General features: G+C 41.2%; 1 protein-coding gene across 1 annotated transcript; it reads right to left on the minus strand.

The window, feature by feature from the left end:
• Positions 1-15,823: 15,823 nt before the first annotated feature.
• Positions 15,824-17,908, minus strand: LOC308300355 (gap junction gamma-1 protein-like; the record flags this gene model as incomplete). The annotated part of the gene is made up of 4 exons (XM_080744172.1): positions 15,824-16,191; positions 16,404-16,488; positions 17,250-17,371; positions 17,791-17,908. The coding sequence occupies 4 exons, from the start codon at positions 17,906-17,908 to the stop codon at positions 15,824-15,826; spliced, it is 693 nt and encodes a 230-aa protein (XP_080600298.1).
• Between the last annotated feature and the right edge of the window lie 432 nt (positions 17,909-18,340).

Here is an 18,340-nt window from a genome sequence, read left to right on the forward strand (position 1 = left end):
TTTAGAATGTCGGTCTTCGGGCCGAGCCGGTCTCCAATTGTCAATTATGTATCGGGTTTGGGCTCTGTCCGGGCTGAAATTCTGTCGGGCTGGGTTGGGCCGGGCTCACTTTTTTAGGCCCGATTTAAGCTCTACGGGAAGAGGTGACGTTTTATTTGTTTTAATGGCTTCATAATTGACCGAGCCATGATGAACTTAAACCAGAAGAACAAAACGTAATCCTCGCTCGCTCGCTTTCTCTCTCCATCTCTCTGTCGCTCTGTTCCAAATCATGTCCAAATGGAATACCACGGCCCCATAATGAGGAAATGTATTTGGCGTGGGAGAGTGTCGTCAGGGTCCCTGCACTGTTATTATTATTATTATAGGAAAGGTCTCGTTTTGGTTAAGTTGTGTCTTTTTCGTTTCCTTATATTTAGCTTATTATTATTATGTCACGTTTGTGTTATTTTTGGGACAGTGTGTGAACCAATTATTTTGTAATTGTTTGTGAGTAATGACGATTGGCTGGTGACTCTTGAGGTAACTTCTTTAGATACAAACCAGGAACTTTCAAATGTAAATGTCACAATAGTCTACTTGTTATCCTGCTGTTCTTATTTCAATATTAATTATTAGTGAAAGTTAGATGAAGTTAGAACTCAACTGCTCTGCTGCTGAGTGAGCAAGCCGATCGAGGCGCGATCGTCTATGGGCGGGATCAGCAAGGCCGTCAGTGATGAAAAAAAGTACTCACATGTTTTCCTTAAGTAAAAGTAGAAATACTCTTTTAGAAATCCCATGTTCAAAATATAAGCCTTAATTGGCTTGAGTAATGACGTTTTGGTATCAAAATGTAGGCTGTATAAAGAAAACGGAGCCTATAGTCTAGTCATTTCACAAATGTAGCCTACCATTTGTAGATTATACAAATATTTGAGCAGATTAAGCAATATTGTGAGCTTGTATTTTCAAATGGCCTAAATGTAGGGCTGAAGTGGTTGTATGCCTTTATAGCCTAATAATCGAAATTTGCAAAGTATCTAACTGTTTTCAAAAGATTGTAGTGGAATAAAAATAGCCTACTCGAGTAAATGTACTCAGTACACCAATGAAGCCTGCGTGTGCCGTCAATTCAACACGGGCGGACAATAGAACTGGTTCAACATGTTTGGCACAGATACTTGTGTATTGGAAGCAATTAGCTTGTCTAGAGGGTCGCCTATATGGTCAGCTGCTCCCCCTCCAACCGTCCTACTGTATATGTTCCATGTGATGTTCTCCCTTATAGACTGTTTTTATTTAATTTTTTGACACTTGCTTTGGCAATGTAAACGTATGTTTTCTCACAAAATGTCATGATTACCGAAAAGTATTGAAAAACAGTGTGGTAAATAATAGTTTGACATTTTAACTTGACCTTTCACTCTGTAATTAGAAAGGGACCCTTTCACAAAAGCAAAAGCGATTGGTCATGTCAGAGGCTTGGTTCTCAAAAACCTCCTCGCTGTCACATCTTCTTCTGAGACGTTGACATTTACCAGAAGAGGAGGAATGGAGAAGGATTTCTACAGGCATTAGGCCTACATTTATGACCATGATGGCATTACATTATTATTATTAAACCACAATCAAATGTTTGTCCAGGTGTCTGGGACAACTAATACATCTTTATGAACAACTTTATGAGGCTATTGGAAAAATGTTGCCTACTGCCTTGTTTCCAAATAAAGAACAATTTCAATTGAACATGTGAACAAAAGTTGTGTCTTTTTCGTTTCCTTATATTTAGCTTATTATTATTATGTCACGTTTATGTTGTTTTGGGACAGTGTGTGAACCAATTATTTTGTAATTGTTTGTGTCACAACGTTCTGTCATTTGATGACTTCTCCGCCTCTCTCTCTCTCTCTCTCTCTCTCTCTCTCTCTCTCTCTCTCTCTCTCTCTCTCTCTCTCTCTCTCTCTCTCAGCCCTAGAATATATATATACATACAGTATATAGTATCAAAATCAGCTTACAGTTTTTTTTCGATTGCTAAAACACATTTTTTTTAAATTTGGCACAATTTTCACAACCTTTACTTCTGTCCCCAATCGCTTGACTCAATTTGTTACTACTTTAGATTTCCTTATCATATTAGACTCTGACTTTCCTTCTTTACACTCTGATGTAAATTTCACATCACCTTGTTGTCAAAACACAAGACACACTTTTCAGGTTTGCACACACTTCTCACATAAAATCTCATAGCATCAATCCACAACACACAAATATTCAAATCTCTAAACTTTCGGGTCAGGCGAGCAATTCAGAGCCAGGTCCCACTGCTTCAGGCCATGGAGGAGGCTTATGGAGATGTGGGCTTTGAGGCCTGTCAGGGCTTCATGCGGCACTCTAGGCCAGGGGTTTTCAAAGTGGGTGATGGGGCACCCTGGGGTGCCACGACGGCAGTCCAGGGGTGCCGCGAGATCATTTGATAATATTTTGAATTTATTTGGACACTTGAAAAAATATTATTTATTATATAAAGTACAAAGTTATTTTCAGTCAGTTCTAACCAAAATGGCTATTATGTAATGGCTCAACGTTTTCCTCGCAACATAATCACTAAAATATCGTCACTGTCGGGCAGAAAACTTGTATCTCCAAGTTTCAAATGTGTACGGCTTTTGGTAAAGAAAAGCCATGCTACATCATACAAGACTGTCGCACAAAACTATTGAAAACAGCCGATCTACAAGCACACAACGCGTTGTGGGCTTGTTTGGAGTGTTTGGGGGTAAACGTTTAGACCTACAGTCAATAAAATGTTTTGTCTGCATATTTGTGTGCTGTTTTATGTTTGTCTATGAGAGAAGTGGGCATACACTGGGTCATTTTACAAAAAGGGAATTGGTTCATTTACCAGAGTAATTGACATTCATTCAGTGTGTTCCATTTCGACAATTGTGTTTTCAATTTTGCTCTTCAGTGTTCTGTTCATGCTTGGTAGTGTTCAGCCAAAAGCTAGTTGTGTTTATTCAATGAATGCATGTGTGTGTCATGTGAAAATATGGCTGTGTTTACCAAATGAAAACACGAGTTCCATTTTGTGAACATGTTAAGAGATTTGATGGCAAAGAGTTGTTTTGCAAAGGGATCTTCAACGTTTTCAGATCAAGGACCCCTTAGTTGAGAGAGAGATGAAGCAGGGACCCCCACAACCCTTTGTACCTCAACCTCTGTGCTTACTGCTTAGTATGCTCTTTTTTCCCCTCCACACCTAAAGTATTTGCCGAAAATAGCCAATCTGCAAGCTCACAACACTTTGCAGTGTGAGGTGTTGTGAGCTTGTAGATCTGCTATTTTTGAAAAATTGTGAAAATGAGTGCAAGTCTTTGAATATCTTTGACCCGATCTTTGACCCGACTTCTAAATCCTTCCTCTAAAATCGAAATCATGCTGTTCTCAAACCTTTTCATGTGAAGGACCCCCAAAATTACAGGTATTTGGCCACGGACCCCCCATCTCAAAATATGTTATTCCAGGGACCCCCCAGAAGCAAATATTTGAGTTACAAATGTTCGCTTTTAAGTAGATATATTCAAAGACTTGCAAAAAAAAACATGATTTAAAAAAAATAGCAGATCTACATGTGCTTGTATATTTGCTATTTTTCAATAGTTAAAGCAGTCAATAATCCTAGGCCTAAATGGGTTAAACAAATAATTACAATTTGAGTGCAAAAATAACTTGAAAAGAAACTATTTACAAGCTCACAATGCAGGTAGAGATAACAAGTAACCAACAAGTAATAGACTCGAATAGTCGACTCATATTGAAGAATCGCCACCCCGTGGCTGAACAGCCACACTACACGTTGAAATAAAATATCACATTTCTAGGGGGCGCGGCTAAGAATTTGGAGGCGTGTTTGACAGAGGTACCTCTAGGCACCTCTTGACACCTCTAGGTGTCATTTTAGACTTGGCGACGCTAAATGTTGTAACCCACTGTATGTGGGATGCGCCCAGACCATTTTGAATCGATGTCCGTAAGTTATCAAAGAACAATTTCACTGGTCAGTGTCTTCCATCTCATCAAACTCCACCTCATCCTCTTCCTTATCATCATCATTATCATCACTGAGGACAGCCAACAGGTCAATGAGAGATTGGGGAAGAATTGGCCCACAAGACCAGACAGGCTCCAAAGTCCATCCTTCTGTCTTCTGCCACCCCTGACCTTCGTCATAGGTTTAGGCCCCCACAAGATTGGCTCAGCTGCTGGCTTGTAACAGGCCACTCACTCTATAGTTCACCCGCTGGATGTGGGGGATGAGCATATTGGCAGAGGGGCAGGCAGGCAAAATGCACTCTAGACCTGCTGCAGAGGGTCTCGTCTTCACCCACCAGTTCATTCAGCATCTTGCTCCTAGCCTGGTCGACTGATGTCTCACGTGCTTGATTTTACATTACACACGTGAAAGCTTCCAGCTGTTCCTGCACTTCCGGCTTCAACTTACCGGTACACTCATTGCCCAGCTGGCTGTAGAATGATTGTTACGATTATTGCTAAATTTGGTCTCTCAAAATGTTCCATTATACATAATGCAACATTTTGAGAGAAATGCTTGGCAAAGAGTGTAAGTTGAAGCCGGAAGTGCAGGAGCAGCTGGAAGTCTTCCCATGTGTGATGTAAAATCAAGCACGTGATACATCAGTGAACTATGGTAGGAGCAAGATGCTGAATAAACTGGTGGGAGAAGACGAGACCCTCTGCAGCAGGTCTAGAGTGCATTTTGCCTGCCTGCCCCTCTGCCAATATGCTCATCCCCCACATCCAGCGGGTGAACTATAGAGTGAGTGGCCTGTTACAAGCCAGCAGCTGAGCCAATCTTGCGGGGGCCTAAACCTATGACGAAGGTCAGGGGTGGCAGAAGACGGAAGGATGGACTTTGGAGCCTGTCTGGTCTTGTGGGCCAATTCTTCACCAATCTCTCATTGACCTGTTGGCTGTCCTCAGTGATGATAATGATGATGATAAGGAAGAGGATGAGGTGGAGTTTGATGAGATGGAAGACACTGACCAGTGAAATTGTTCTTTGATAACTTACGGACATCGATTCAAAATGGTCTGGGCGCATCCCACATACAGTAGGCTTTGTGTAGCCTGCAGCGGGTCGCTGTTTCGATCCCCGAGCCCGTCCAGATTTGCTGCGTGTCACTCTCTCTCCCCGTTTCCTGTCAGTCTACTGTCCTGTCAATAAAGGCATAAAAGCCCAAAAACATATCTGGGGAAAAAACATGAACCCCATGGGACATGAGTTGGGCAACACTACTAAATCTTGACACTAGACACCATTAGGGTACTAAGAAACATGACGTGTGACCTTAGAAATGTAGTACAAAGAGAAATATAGATGTTTTTGAATATTTGCTTCAAATCTTTTGCAGTTTCTGCCATGAAGTACTGACGTAGTGTCAAAATGTGCTTGAATCTTAATAATAACCACGTTAATGAGTTCCTTGGGTGCAAATGATGTGGGAAAATGTGTTGATTTGCCTCTGTATGTTGTTTACTTCAAGAGTTATGGTATTTTCTATTATCTCCATCTTATGTTTTGTTTTGGGGATAGGTGTAAGAAAGGGTTAAAATTAACCCCAAGCCACGTTGATTGACCACGGCAACAAGAAGCAATATTGTCTAGACGCCATTAGGGTTCAAAAAACAAGTGGTATAAAAAGAATACACCTTAATATTTTTATGTAAAAAGAGAAATATAGATGTTTTTGAACATTTTCTGGTCGTTTTTTGCTGTTTCTGTCCTGAAATAGGGTCAAGATGTGCTTGAATGTTAAAAATGATGACGTAAATAAATTCCTTGTGTCAAAATCATATAGAAAAATGTGTTCTTTTGTCCCTGAAGGTTGTTTACTTCAAGAGTTAAGGCATTTTGTTATGTCCATTGTATGGTCCAGATTGGGGATAGATGTAAGAAAAGGTTAAACATGAACCCCATGGGACATTAGTTGACCACGGCAACAAGAAGAAATCATATAGAAAAGTGTGTTCATTTGTCCCTGTAGGTTGTTTACATCAAGAGTGATGGCATTTTCTGTTATGTCCATTGTATGGTTGAGATTGGGGATAGTTTTGAGAAAAGGTTAAAAATGGACCCCATGGGACATTAGTTGACCACGGCAACAAGCGGAATTCATAACTAGACATCATAAGGGTCCTAAAAAACCTGTGGTATAAAAAGAATACACCTTAATTTATCTGTACAAAGAGAAGTATAGACGTGTTTTGAACATTTTTGGGTTATTCTTCGCCGTTTCTGTCCTGAAATAGGGTCAAGATGTGCTTAAATGTTAAAAATAACCACTTTAATGAATTCCCTGGGTCAAAATCATATAGAAAAGTGTGTTCATTTGTCCCTGTAGGTTGTTTACATCAAGAGTTATGGCATTTTCTGTTATGACCATTGTATGGTTCAGATTGGGAATAGTTGTGAGAAAAGGTTAAAAATGAACCCCATGGGACATTAGTTGACCACGGCAACAAGCAGAAATCATAACTAGACATCATAACGGTCCTAAAAAAACAGGTTTCGAAAACATGTCATTGGGGTGCTGGTAGACCCCTCTCTCCTGCCCTACTAAATCATTTATGACCAAGACACACCAGTGCTTCATCTCCCCATCTACTGGACATTTTGGGGGACGGTCAGTCCACTCACACACAAGCTCAGAACACAATGTCATGCCCATTGGGGGAGGAGTCAGTCCACTCACACACAAGCTCAGAACACAGTGTCATGCCCATTGGGGGAGGAGTCAGTCCACTCACACACAAGCTCAGAACACAGTGTCATGCCCATTGCAGCCTCTTCATAGCAACCTGGGTTGTTGCTTCCCATCGCCTGGGAGGTGTTTGAGGCGCTGAAGCCGTTTAGGATGATGATGGTGATGATGATGATGATGATGATGAACAATAACAACAACAACAACAACAATAACTAGTAAGACCAGGGACGTGCACAGGTAGACACTAGGGGGTGCCAGAGCACCTGCCCTTTTGCCTTCCTGGATGAAAGTGCCCTTTTTTAGTCAGGTTCACTGTGTACTTTTGTTCAAAAGTTTTGGAGATTAGTAAAACTATACATTTTTGGAATCTTCAGAGCATGGGGAATCCAAAAATCCAAATGCAAAATGGCCGACCTAAAATACATAATTTGTGCTATCTTGGCTTCTAGACAACCTAGAAACGTAATTAAACATGCCAATCCTATGTGTTCTGGGTCAAGGACTCAAATGAGTAAATGATGGGTGTAAAATGTTAAGACCCCCGCCCCTGGGGGTTATCTATTTTGGGACCTCCCAGAACAGTACACCAGCCAGTTAATGTCCGATTTTCATAATATTAGAGTTGTAGGTTTTAAAACAAACTGATTAACTAAAGTCTTTGCTTCTGGGGGTCCCTGGAACAAAATATTTTGAGATGGGGATCCGCAGCCAAATACACATTTAATTGATGCATGCATATCAATAGATATAGCTTGGATATGTCACAGCAGGGCATGTATGCATATCAATAGACCATTGTCTGTACCTGTTAACTCCTGTAATGTATGTGTAAGCGCTGTCCACGTGACATCATTCAAATCACGTCCCCCAAACATTGAATCACCAATGCAACACTTCCCATCCCTAACTACTGGCAGTCGACGGTTCCACGCGCTGCACAAGGTGCCCTTTTTTTTCACTTGAGCACCCCCCCCTCAAAATGTCTGTGCACGCCCCTGAGTAAGACGCCTCAGGGCGACAAGCGACCTCGCCCGAAAGGGCCGCAGTGATGTGGACATCAGGGATCTGTATATGGGCATAAAAGGGATTTGTTCCCCTGGCATCACAGGGATCTCCATATCTCCATATATGGGCATAAAAGGGATTTGTTCCCCCTGGCATCACAGGTATCTCTCTGGGCATCATTAATATTGATGACATCAGGGAACTCCATAGCCATAAAAGGATTCTGTTAGTGTGACATCACAGTGAAGCCAGGGCGTGATGTCAGAGTGGCAAACCCATTCTGGTAGAGTGGTTCCCCTGACATCACAGTGACATCAGAGCATGATGTCAGAGTGGCAAACCCATAGACCATAAAAATGTGTACACGTCTACACGCAGACAGCTGTGACATTTCTCCGAATAAACTGCGACCTTCGGTGGCAATAATAATAAATATTCACTGCATACAGTTTAGTTTTCATTTAGAGGTTGCTCAAATACACATAATACAATCACTTCACCTATTGATATTTACAGGTAATCAAATATAAAAAATCAAACCTCGGTTCGAAGTGAAGCGGTGAACTTTTATTCTATGTGTTCTAGAGTTATGAACTCATGTGATCTATACATTCTTTATATGTTCTGAATTCTACATTTTTATATATTCTGAATGAATGAATGATTTTATCTGGAGGGCCGAATTATCATGTGAAGCTTGACCAATCCTCAAAGTATCCAATCATCAGACCGGGACGGACTACACACATATTCTGGACATACAGGACAGATAAAACCTGTTCATTCTGGACTGAAATGGCCATATATGGACATGGGACACACATTTTGCTTTTTGAAAAAGCCTATTCATTCTGGACTGATATTCTGGACGTACGGGACAGATAAAACCTGTTCATTCTGGACTGAAATGACCATATATGGACATGAGGTGACAGACATTTTGTTTTCGAAAAAGCCTGTTCATTCTGGACTGAAATGACCATATATGGGCGTAGGACACACAAAGCCACTCATTGGAAGCGGTTTTCACCGCTTCAAAAATCCATGTTTTAAAAGACTGGTGATTGTTGTTAGCGCACAGACTTATGTATAACTTTCAAAAGATGGATAATAAAAAAGTAATCGTAAAAAATGCACCCCCCTCACGTAATAGGAGAGCAGTATGAGTCACCAGAACCAAGAACAGGTATTTTCAATGAATTTATCATGGTTAAAATGGAACAGAGTTTGAAGTTAAAATGCCTTTTTATAGGAAGGGTGTGTCTGATAAAATGAATATCAAATATGTAAATACTGAATCGAGCAACTTAGAAACTGTCTGTGGTGCTCACAAAAGCCTGAGTAGACGATAAAATGACCCAAATGTATTTGAAAGTGAAATAGACCTTTAATTAACTACTATATAGGGGTCTTCAACAGGTGGTCCTGGACCCCTAGGGGGACCTCAGAGTTATAGGGCGCGCCAAACCTTTGTGTGGTAGGATTTATTTTATATTATCCACTTGAAAGCTAGCATCCCCATTCAAGGAGAACATTAGCCAAAAATAGCAGATCTACAAGCTCACAACGCCTCGCAGAAGAGGTTTGGTGTAAAGGGAGAACAGACTAAGTACAGAGTGTATGGTCAGGTTTAACATGTTTAATCTGTAACACCATTTCATACATATGGAGTGAGGGTCCCTGTTTCATCTCTCTGCAGCTAAGGGGTCCATGGCTTGAAAAACATTGAAGACCCCTGATATAGCATGTCCCACAAAATTATAAAGCTATAACAATCATCTTTCCATGAATGTATGCAGGGATGCTAGGGTCTTGACTGTATTACTATGTATAGACTCAGGGGGTCCCTGCTAGGGTCTTGACTGTATTACTATGTATAGACTCAGGGGGTCCCTGCTAGTGACTGTATTACTATGTATAGACTCAGGGGGTCCCTGCTAGGGTCTTGACTGTATTACTATGTATAGACTCAGGGGGTCCCTGCTAGGGGCTGTATTACTATGTTTAGACTCAGGGGGTCCCTGCTATGTATAGGGGAGACAATGAGTTTCATCCTGCCATTTGTCAAGGCACTGAAGCAGAACTGCCAGTCAAAGCGATGACTGGCCAATCACAGCGCATCCTTGCCGGACATTCTTGCAGGCTCTTGCAAGCCAACGTCTTTGACTTCATTACCCACGAGTCTCTGGGGTAATGTAGTCAAAGACACCATGTGATTTGTGTCCAAAGTGGCCACGCCCCAATACATATTGCTGCTTTCAGTCATTATTGCGACCGTCAGGTCGCAGTTACTATCAAAACCTCCACCGGCTGTCAGTCTGTCAGTCTGTCAGTCCGTCAGTCACGTCACGCGTTACACTTTTCCCCTACTCATATCTCCACCACCGTTACCCCATCCATGCCAAACTTTGCACACACACTCCTTGGCTGCCAAATCACAACCTCCACCCATTTCATTTCTCACATGGCCTTCTTCTAGCGCCACCATGAGGCTGATTCTTGCAAAACACATTTTTGGACACTGCTCCTGCAGATTTTGCCCTAAAATCACGCAAAGCAGTACAGTCCTGTCATCAACATGGATCTGTCCCATTTAGCGCCACCATCAGGCCGATTTTTTAAAACACATTTTTGGACACTGCTCCTACAGATTTTACCTTAGAGTCAGCCGTGTATACATGCGACATGAGGGTTGCTTATCTCCCGATTAGGGAGTCTCAAACCCATGAATCATTTATCACTCTGAGGAAGGTCTACGGGCTGAAACGTCCGCTGTGTTGGATCTGCTGCTGGGGCGTGACCATAAAGGAGTAGTTCACCCCAACATGATTTATTACTCACGCCATGGAGACTTGAGTTCAATATATTTTTTTGTATTTGTCTCATTCCTAAAACAATAATTGGATTACAATAAATGTACCCCTGATGGGGACCCAAATGCGGACTCAATGGGGGTAGATTTACTACAGTATAATACATTTTTGTCTAAGCGACAAATACATAATAAATACATAAATAAATAAATAAAGTCTCCATGGTGTGAGTAATCAATTAAAAAAATAACAATTATCATTTTGGGGGTGACTCCAGGGACGTTGAAGTTTCAAAATTGAGCTGGGTGCTCGTTTTTGACCCCGCTCCTTTTTAAGTAGGTATTTGTACTTTACTTGAGTATTTCCAATTTCCAATACTTTTACTTCTACTCCACTACATCTCGGATCCAAATATTGTACTTTTACTCCACTACATTTATTTGAAAACTTTAGTTACTAGTTACTTTTCGGATATAAGTTATAATATTTTAAAACACACATTAACCACTTTAGCCATTATACCTAGGTTGTTTGAAAATAGCCGATCTACAAGCTCCAAACACATCATATCACGACGCCTTGTGAGCTTGTAGATCTGCTATTTTCCAAAAAATTGTACTTTTACTTTTGGTACTTTAAGTACATTTTGATGCCAATACTTTCGTACTTTTACTCAAGTTCATTTTGAATTGAAGTACATCTACATTGCAGTATTGATACTTTTACTTAATAAGTAAAGAATGTGAGTCCACTGGTCTTTGCCATCTCCAGGCAAACATCACAATGCAGTGTCAGCCTGGCTTCATCAAAGTCGTCTCCATAGAATTGCACCATGCGTTTGCGGGCGCTGTTTCCGACAACACAATCCTCCACATGTGTGTTGACCATTTCCACACGTGAGAAAAACTTTAGCATGATTCTCAAAGCAAAAAAACGTGCTAAAAGTGTCTAGCTGCATACGCAGGCCACGGGCTGAGTGCAATGTATTTGGAAGCAATGGACTGCAGTCTGCAGCGATGCCGTTTTAGTGGTCCAGCGTGTGGGGCACAGGGGTCGCAGAGACGGTGCGTCTTCGTCTTGGTAGGCTACAGTATAACAGAGCTACATCATACAGCCAAATGTGGGGCGGTCTTTGACGCTGTGTTAGCCCTATACTCTAATTGAAAGGGACAAAGCCAACGTGTGATATCGGCCGAGTGCCAGGAATGCAGTTTGGCCAGTTTGGGAAAACTTGTGAAAACGACTGAGTGCTAGGAATTGTCGGCGAAAAATCAATGGGCTCTCATAACTGTACGCTCAAGCTCTCAGGCGCCCCCTTTGATTCCGCCCCTGCTGAAGATGATGCCACCAGCTCACTTCACCAGGTTTGTTTAATCAGCAGACTTGATGATGCTCACGTGCGCCTCCTCATTAGTCTGGGATCACTTCACTTTTCGGGCTTGTAACCGGTCTGGAGCGGAAACCACAAAACGTCATGTTGTAGTACGGGAGGACTACAATTTGGCCGGAACTATCCACCGGATTCAGTTTTAACCCAAAATAATTCCCCTGCGCTCAAGGACATACTTTTAGGGCCTACCTAATAAACTCCTCGATGCGGAGTAGTTTTGCTTTTGAAAAATGTGTTTGGTATATGCATGTTTTAGTCCAACTTTTAGCGACCGGCAAGACCACACTAGGCTACTCGAGCATTTTAATAGGGATTGGGGAAACAAACGGTGGGAACCAAATCAAAGCGACGCCGTTTCTTCTAGTGGTTTCCGCGCTTTAGGCGGAAACCAAACGGCCTGTTGTGAACGAGCACCAGGCTCTCTCCCGGGAGAAAGCCTGGTAGGCGAGGTTACCTCCTCATCACCACCAACAACCAACTGAAACTAAACTCAAACTCAACTTTGATTCTCTCTCAAGTCAAGATGCGAACCCAAAAAGTATTGGCAGGAAAAAAGCACCAAAAGTAAAAGTACTCATTGTGCAGGTTGTCCCATTTCACGTTTTTCAAATATAGGCTAGCTCAAGTGGTACATGTAAGGTCTGGTGGTCCTTCCCCCAAAACTTCTTAACAGATATATTTTCCTGTGTTCTGTTGAATTTTGTGCACGTTTGATACTTTTATCAGGCTTGCTTTACTAGCATCAGCATGGGTACAATTTCAACCTTAAAATGCCAAATGTAGGTGTACAGATTTGATGACTGAAGTAAAGTAAGACATCCTTAATAATGACTTCTCATCTGGGGGTCCTCCCCCAGAAAATATTTAACATAGTAGATGTAATTGCCAATCATCCTGGAAAATCCAGGAGCATTGACAAGCCTGCCCAATGAGTGTGGACAATTTGGCGAGTTGGATTTTTGGCGAGAAGACCGGTTACCCATGTATGTTATGTAGAATGCCAGAAAAGTCGACCCCAAACTCGTTTCCCAACGGGTCTGAGGCCTTAGCTAAATGCAGAATAGACAAAAATCAAATATTTGCTTCTGGGGGTCCCTGGAACAAAATATTTTGTGATGGGGGTCCGTAGCCAAATACATATCATTCTGGGGGTCCTTCACATGACAAAGTTTGAGAAACACTGATATCCACATAAGTTTTTTTCAGAAAATTGTTATGATTTAGGCCTAATAAGAATCTACAAAGTAAATAGTAACATTAAAGTTCTCAAATAAATGTAGTTAAGTAAAAGTACAATGTTTGGATCCGAGACGTAGCCTATAGTGGAGAACAAGTGAATTGGAAATATTCAAGTAAAGTACAAATACCTAAAAATTGTACAGTAATAAGTAAATGTACTTCGTTTCTTTACACCACTGGGTAGGAGGGAGGAGGCCCCTGGCTGAAACCTGAGATCCACATGTTAGACTACTGTTTTGTTGTCCCCTTGTAAGTCAATTAACAAGGCCCTCTATAATGTGACCTGAATGTGACACAGGATTTGCAAGAAGTAAACTCACATTTATTTATTTATTTTTTTTTTACTTAGTACCACAATGTAGAAATACTGAGTCTATAAAGTCCTATAAATATTAAATATTGAACTCCTGTATTCAAGAATGAAGTTTTTTGTCAAAATCTTTTCAAAAAAGCTCACAATGCGTCATGATGCAGCTACCAGCAACTGAGATCTGAATGGGCTTAATGCATCTGAAATTCTAATTGTAGGCTAGAAAGTACAACATTTGCCTTTGAGTTGTACAAGTAGTCTTTTCAGACTGGTTGAATGATACAGACTACTGTACGACGTGTACAGTGCTAAGGTGGTTTCAATAAAAAAAAAAAAAAAGTTTTGCAGGATATAATAGGCCAGTAATTCTCAATGTTACATTTCAAGGAATGCAAATTTGAAGTGCATCAGAGTTAGACCATAGACCCCCATTACCTATTTATTTATGTATTAACTAGGCTAACTGACTCTGGGGCCCCAACAGTTTCTTATTGTTGGGCAAGGCAAGTTTATTTTTAGGCACATTTAAGAACTTGTAAGCTTTACACAAAACAGATTAAGCATAAGTAGTAAATAATTGTTCGTGTAACAATGTTTCACTTATGAGCCATTACATCACGGATAAATGAAATACTTATCACATGTGATCATATCGCCCTCTACAAACTATCATCAACACAGGTCTTAGTACTTACACTACACCTTTAGAGGGCAGTGTTGGCTACACTTCTAAGACAGCATAGTGCAATGGGAGATGACAGGTAACCAAGCCTTGCTACAGCAAACACATAAAATGCAGTTTACCTCTACTCAATCATTAAAATGGAGAATGTCATTAGGACAACCAAGACAACAATTTAAATGTAGCATTTAAATTGTTAATTGAATTATTAATTTAAATGCATCCTCAAGTAGTTATATAGCCTTTAACGGTTTAACGGTAAACCATTACAACTCTATACCTTTTGACTAGATCAGTTTGACAAAAGTATGTCAAGTCCATACACTTGAAAAATACGTTTTTTCCAACGTTTATTTTTTCTCTGAACAAAATAATCTCTAGTTACAAAATGCACAGAAGAGGAAATCAAATAAAATCACTTCAAAGCAGTATGTAGTTTAAACTGGAATTTGAGATGGAAGGCCTACACCTCATCGTAATGCCTTAATTTATACTCAGTCGTACGATTGTGACAAAATAGTTATCCCATATCCATGACGTGCTACAGAGCTCTGCCACTTGCTGATGCACTGCAAAGCTGCTCATTTCAGTGTGTCATCATCTCACACCTATACACTCCATCTGCTTCTCATTTGACCTTGCATTTTCATGTAGTTATTTCTGTTTTCATTTTTAAAGAGCATTCACCATGAGATAAGCAAAAAAAAGTAATCATGCACAACCTTCACCTGCGGCCAAAATAAAATAAATACAAAAAAAGGTTTGATACGTTTGGGTCACTCGACCGTCATCAGGTATGATACATATGGTATATGTACACACCTGATTAAGTTTCAAGCGACTGAAACAAATATTTAACTTTTTTTGGCTCTTAGGTGAAGACTGTCAACTACCTACACCTGTCCATTGCAGGTGTGCCAAACTGACTTACTAAAAGGAGCATTCGTTTGTATGGAACATCGCCAGACACAACAACGTACGACAAGTATAAAATCACGCTTCTCTCTGCAATACAAAGGCTTAAGGCATTTCTCTGAGCCTCTGTGCTTACAAAATGCATGTGTGCATTCTTTCAACAGAACACACACAAACACAAAAACAGATTTCTGGGACAAGGCACCTACTGACAAGGTACGGCTGGAACATTGCATTGAAACATCTACAGGATTACAGTATTCTTGTGGTCAGCGAACTTTAATGCAAGGTTTAGAATAACAGGGAAATGCTTATTTTTTGCACGTAATGGTTTATAAAGTCCACACACCAAGATATACAAATGTTAAAGTGCTGTTTTCTTCCCCTGCAGTCTTTTGAAATAAATGACATTCCAATAGTGATGTTTACTTGTGAGAACTAAGGTAGCTGCAGTCTACACTTTAAATCTTAACCTTGGTGCCTGACGAAACAGGTCACATGACAAGCTATTGATTGAAGTAATATGGAAGTTGTCATGAAATGTAGCAAAACAAAAAGAAAAATACATGACTAAGAAAAAAAAAAAGCATGGTAGACAGAATTCAAGCATTTCCCAGGTAAACGTTTTGGCTAATTTGAACAAACGTAATGGCTTGGAACTCAGTTAAACAATGACTCGTTCTCCTGGGCCAACTCCACCTAGACTCCTGATGGGCTCCCCAACACGTTCTGCACCTGTTCGCCGAGCACAGGAGTGGCGCGGCGGCGGTCGCGAAAGACCCCTACGCCCAGGTAAACCATCTCGAAGCAGGTGAGGAGCAGGCAGAGCAAAGAGACTACGTACATGATCCACAGGAAGATGGTCTTCTCCGTGGGTCGTGAGATGAAACAGTCGACCGTGAGTGGGCAGGGGTTGAGCTTGCAGATGAACTTTGGCAGCACCTTGGAGCCATAGAGGGTGCACTGGCCAATGAGGAAGGCCAACTCGAAGATTGCACGCAACAGCAGCTGGAACACGTAGGCCTTCATCAGGCCATCACGCTTGATCCGACGCCGATCACCACCACCTTGAAGGACAGACACGTGATCATAAACACCTGACCTGGATAATGCCACCAAGTTGTTTCATTCACCTTTATCGCAATCTGGTTGTGTGACGCTTTACATTAATGTTTAGAAAATGTGCTAAAAATGGTGATGCCAGGATTACAGTGGTAAAACCAGTGGAATCTCTGCTGAAATAAGCCACTTCTACTCAAGTTGAGAATGTTCATCTTACTTGGTGCCTCCTCGTCCCCCATGCGGGCGATCTTGTGCATGACGTAACCCAGGTACATGATGCTGGGCCAGGTAATCGTGATTACCTGGATAGACAAATCATAAAATCATGTTTAGTGTAAAAACATTATTTGTAATTATTCTTTTAACCACTTAAAACCCCATTTTATTTTAATGCCAGGTCTAAATAACCAGCAAATTCAAATACTGCATCTAGTGCACTAAGAGTTGAGGCATTACATTTTCTATAACAGTACACGGTTCTATGGGGCTTTTAAGCCGTGACATCATTTTGTAGGCAGAGGAGAACTCTGCCCCCAGAGCATTTTCTGTCCCTCGCTATTTCAACAGATCCGGTAAAAATAGTAAAAACATTTACAGAAACTGGGGGCAGAAATTCTCCTCTGCCTACAAAATGATGTCATACTTAACAGCCCCATTGTGAAAATAACAGATCTACAGGCTCACAGTTGTGAGGCGTTGTGAGCATGTAGATCGGCTATTTTCACAATTTCTGCCACTAATATTTGACAATTTGGTCAATGTTTAATTTGTCATTTTAGAGCCAATATAAAGTCCTTAAATTGTCACTTTAGAAATGTGCAGATACCCTCTATAGACTTAAACGTTATGTTGGTTTGTTTACTGTTGAGAGAAAACTATTTGCATATTAAGTTAATCATCTGGGGACCCGACATAATAATTTGGGGACTCCCGAGGGTCCCGTCCCACAGGTTGAGAACCACTGCTGTAAGTGATACTTTTGTTAAAAAGCTCTATATTCCCATGGCAACCAGTTAAAGGGCTAAAGATTTCCAGCATGTTTTATGTTTACAAACCAGCTCACCTGTAATGCCCAGTAGCGGATAAGGGAGAGAGGAGCGAAGGTGTCGTAGCAGACGTTTTCACATCCAGGCTGCTGAGTGTGGCACGTGAACTTTTCATGTTCATCGTGGTAGATGGTCTCACCTGGGGGTGGGCGATATGGTGATAATTATCGTTGAGACGATACAATGTCTCCACGATATGCATTTTCAGAGGTATCGTATATCGTGATACAATGAGGGAGCCTTGTAAAACATCCCGTTTAATCGTTAATACAGAGATTCATTGCAGAATTCAATTTAAACCTGCATTTTGTTCTAAATCAGTAGTTCTCAAACTTTAAAATGTCAAGGTCTCCACTTGACTCTTGACAGTATACAAATGAAACCAAATGGACCCGTAAGGGTCCATTTGGTTTTGTTTGTATATCTGTCAGAGTTACAATAAAGTTCAATTTAGACCTCCCAAAAGGAACCCAGAGAGTCTAGTTTTTGTCAAGTACCTTGAAAAATAACCATAATATTGATATTTTATTTTTCCATATCGCCCACCCCTAGTCTCACCTGCAACCGCGATCAGCACAATGCGGAAAATGAGTAGCACCGTGAGCCACACCTTCCCCACTAAGGTGCTGTGCTTTGAGATCTCACCCAAAAATCTTGTTATGACGCTCCAACTCATGATGCCGCTGGGAAGAGAGACAAGCAAAAGGATGTACACTGGTGATGAGAACCATTAAAGATCAGTGCGTTTTACTAGTAGTAGTGGGGCAGGGGGCACTAGGGACATCTGGACACCATACTTTTGTTATGACTGGGCATCTGGACATTTGGACGAGTGGGCACTTAGGGGTGGAGACATCTGGGCACCTAAATTAGGATTGCCCACATGGTTCCTAGTGCCCAGATGTCCCACCATTTCCTGCATGAGTTGGGAACATAATTAGCCTATACTTATTTCTTTTGGTGGGTTAGGTTAGACATAGAACCTTTTTGTGGGGAGGGTGGGTGGGGGACATAGAACCTTTTTGGGGGGTAAGTAGGGAACATAGAACCCTTACCCAGGGAACATTAGGGAGGACCCCCTAGGGGCGACAGAACCGACGTACGACGA

This window comes from Nannobrachium achirus (assembly GCF_963921795.1).
Source record: "Nannobrachium achirus genome assembly, chromosome: 16".
Lineage (NCBI taxonomy): Eukaryota > Metazoa > Chordata > Actinopteri > Myctophiformes > Myctophidae > Nannobrachium > Nannobrachium achirus.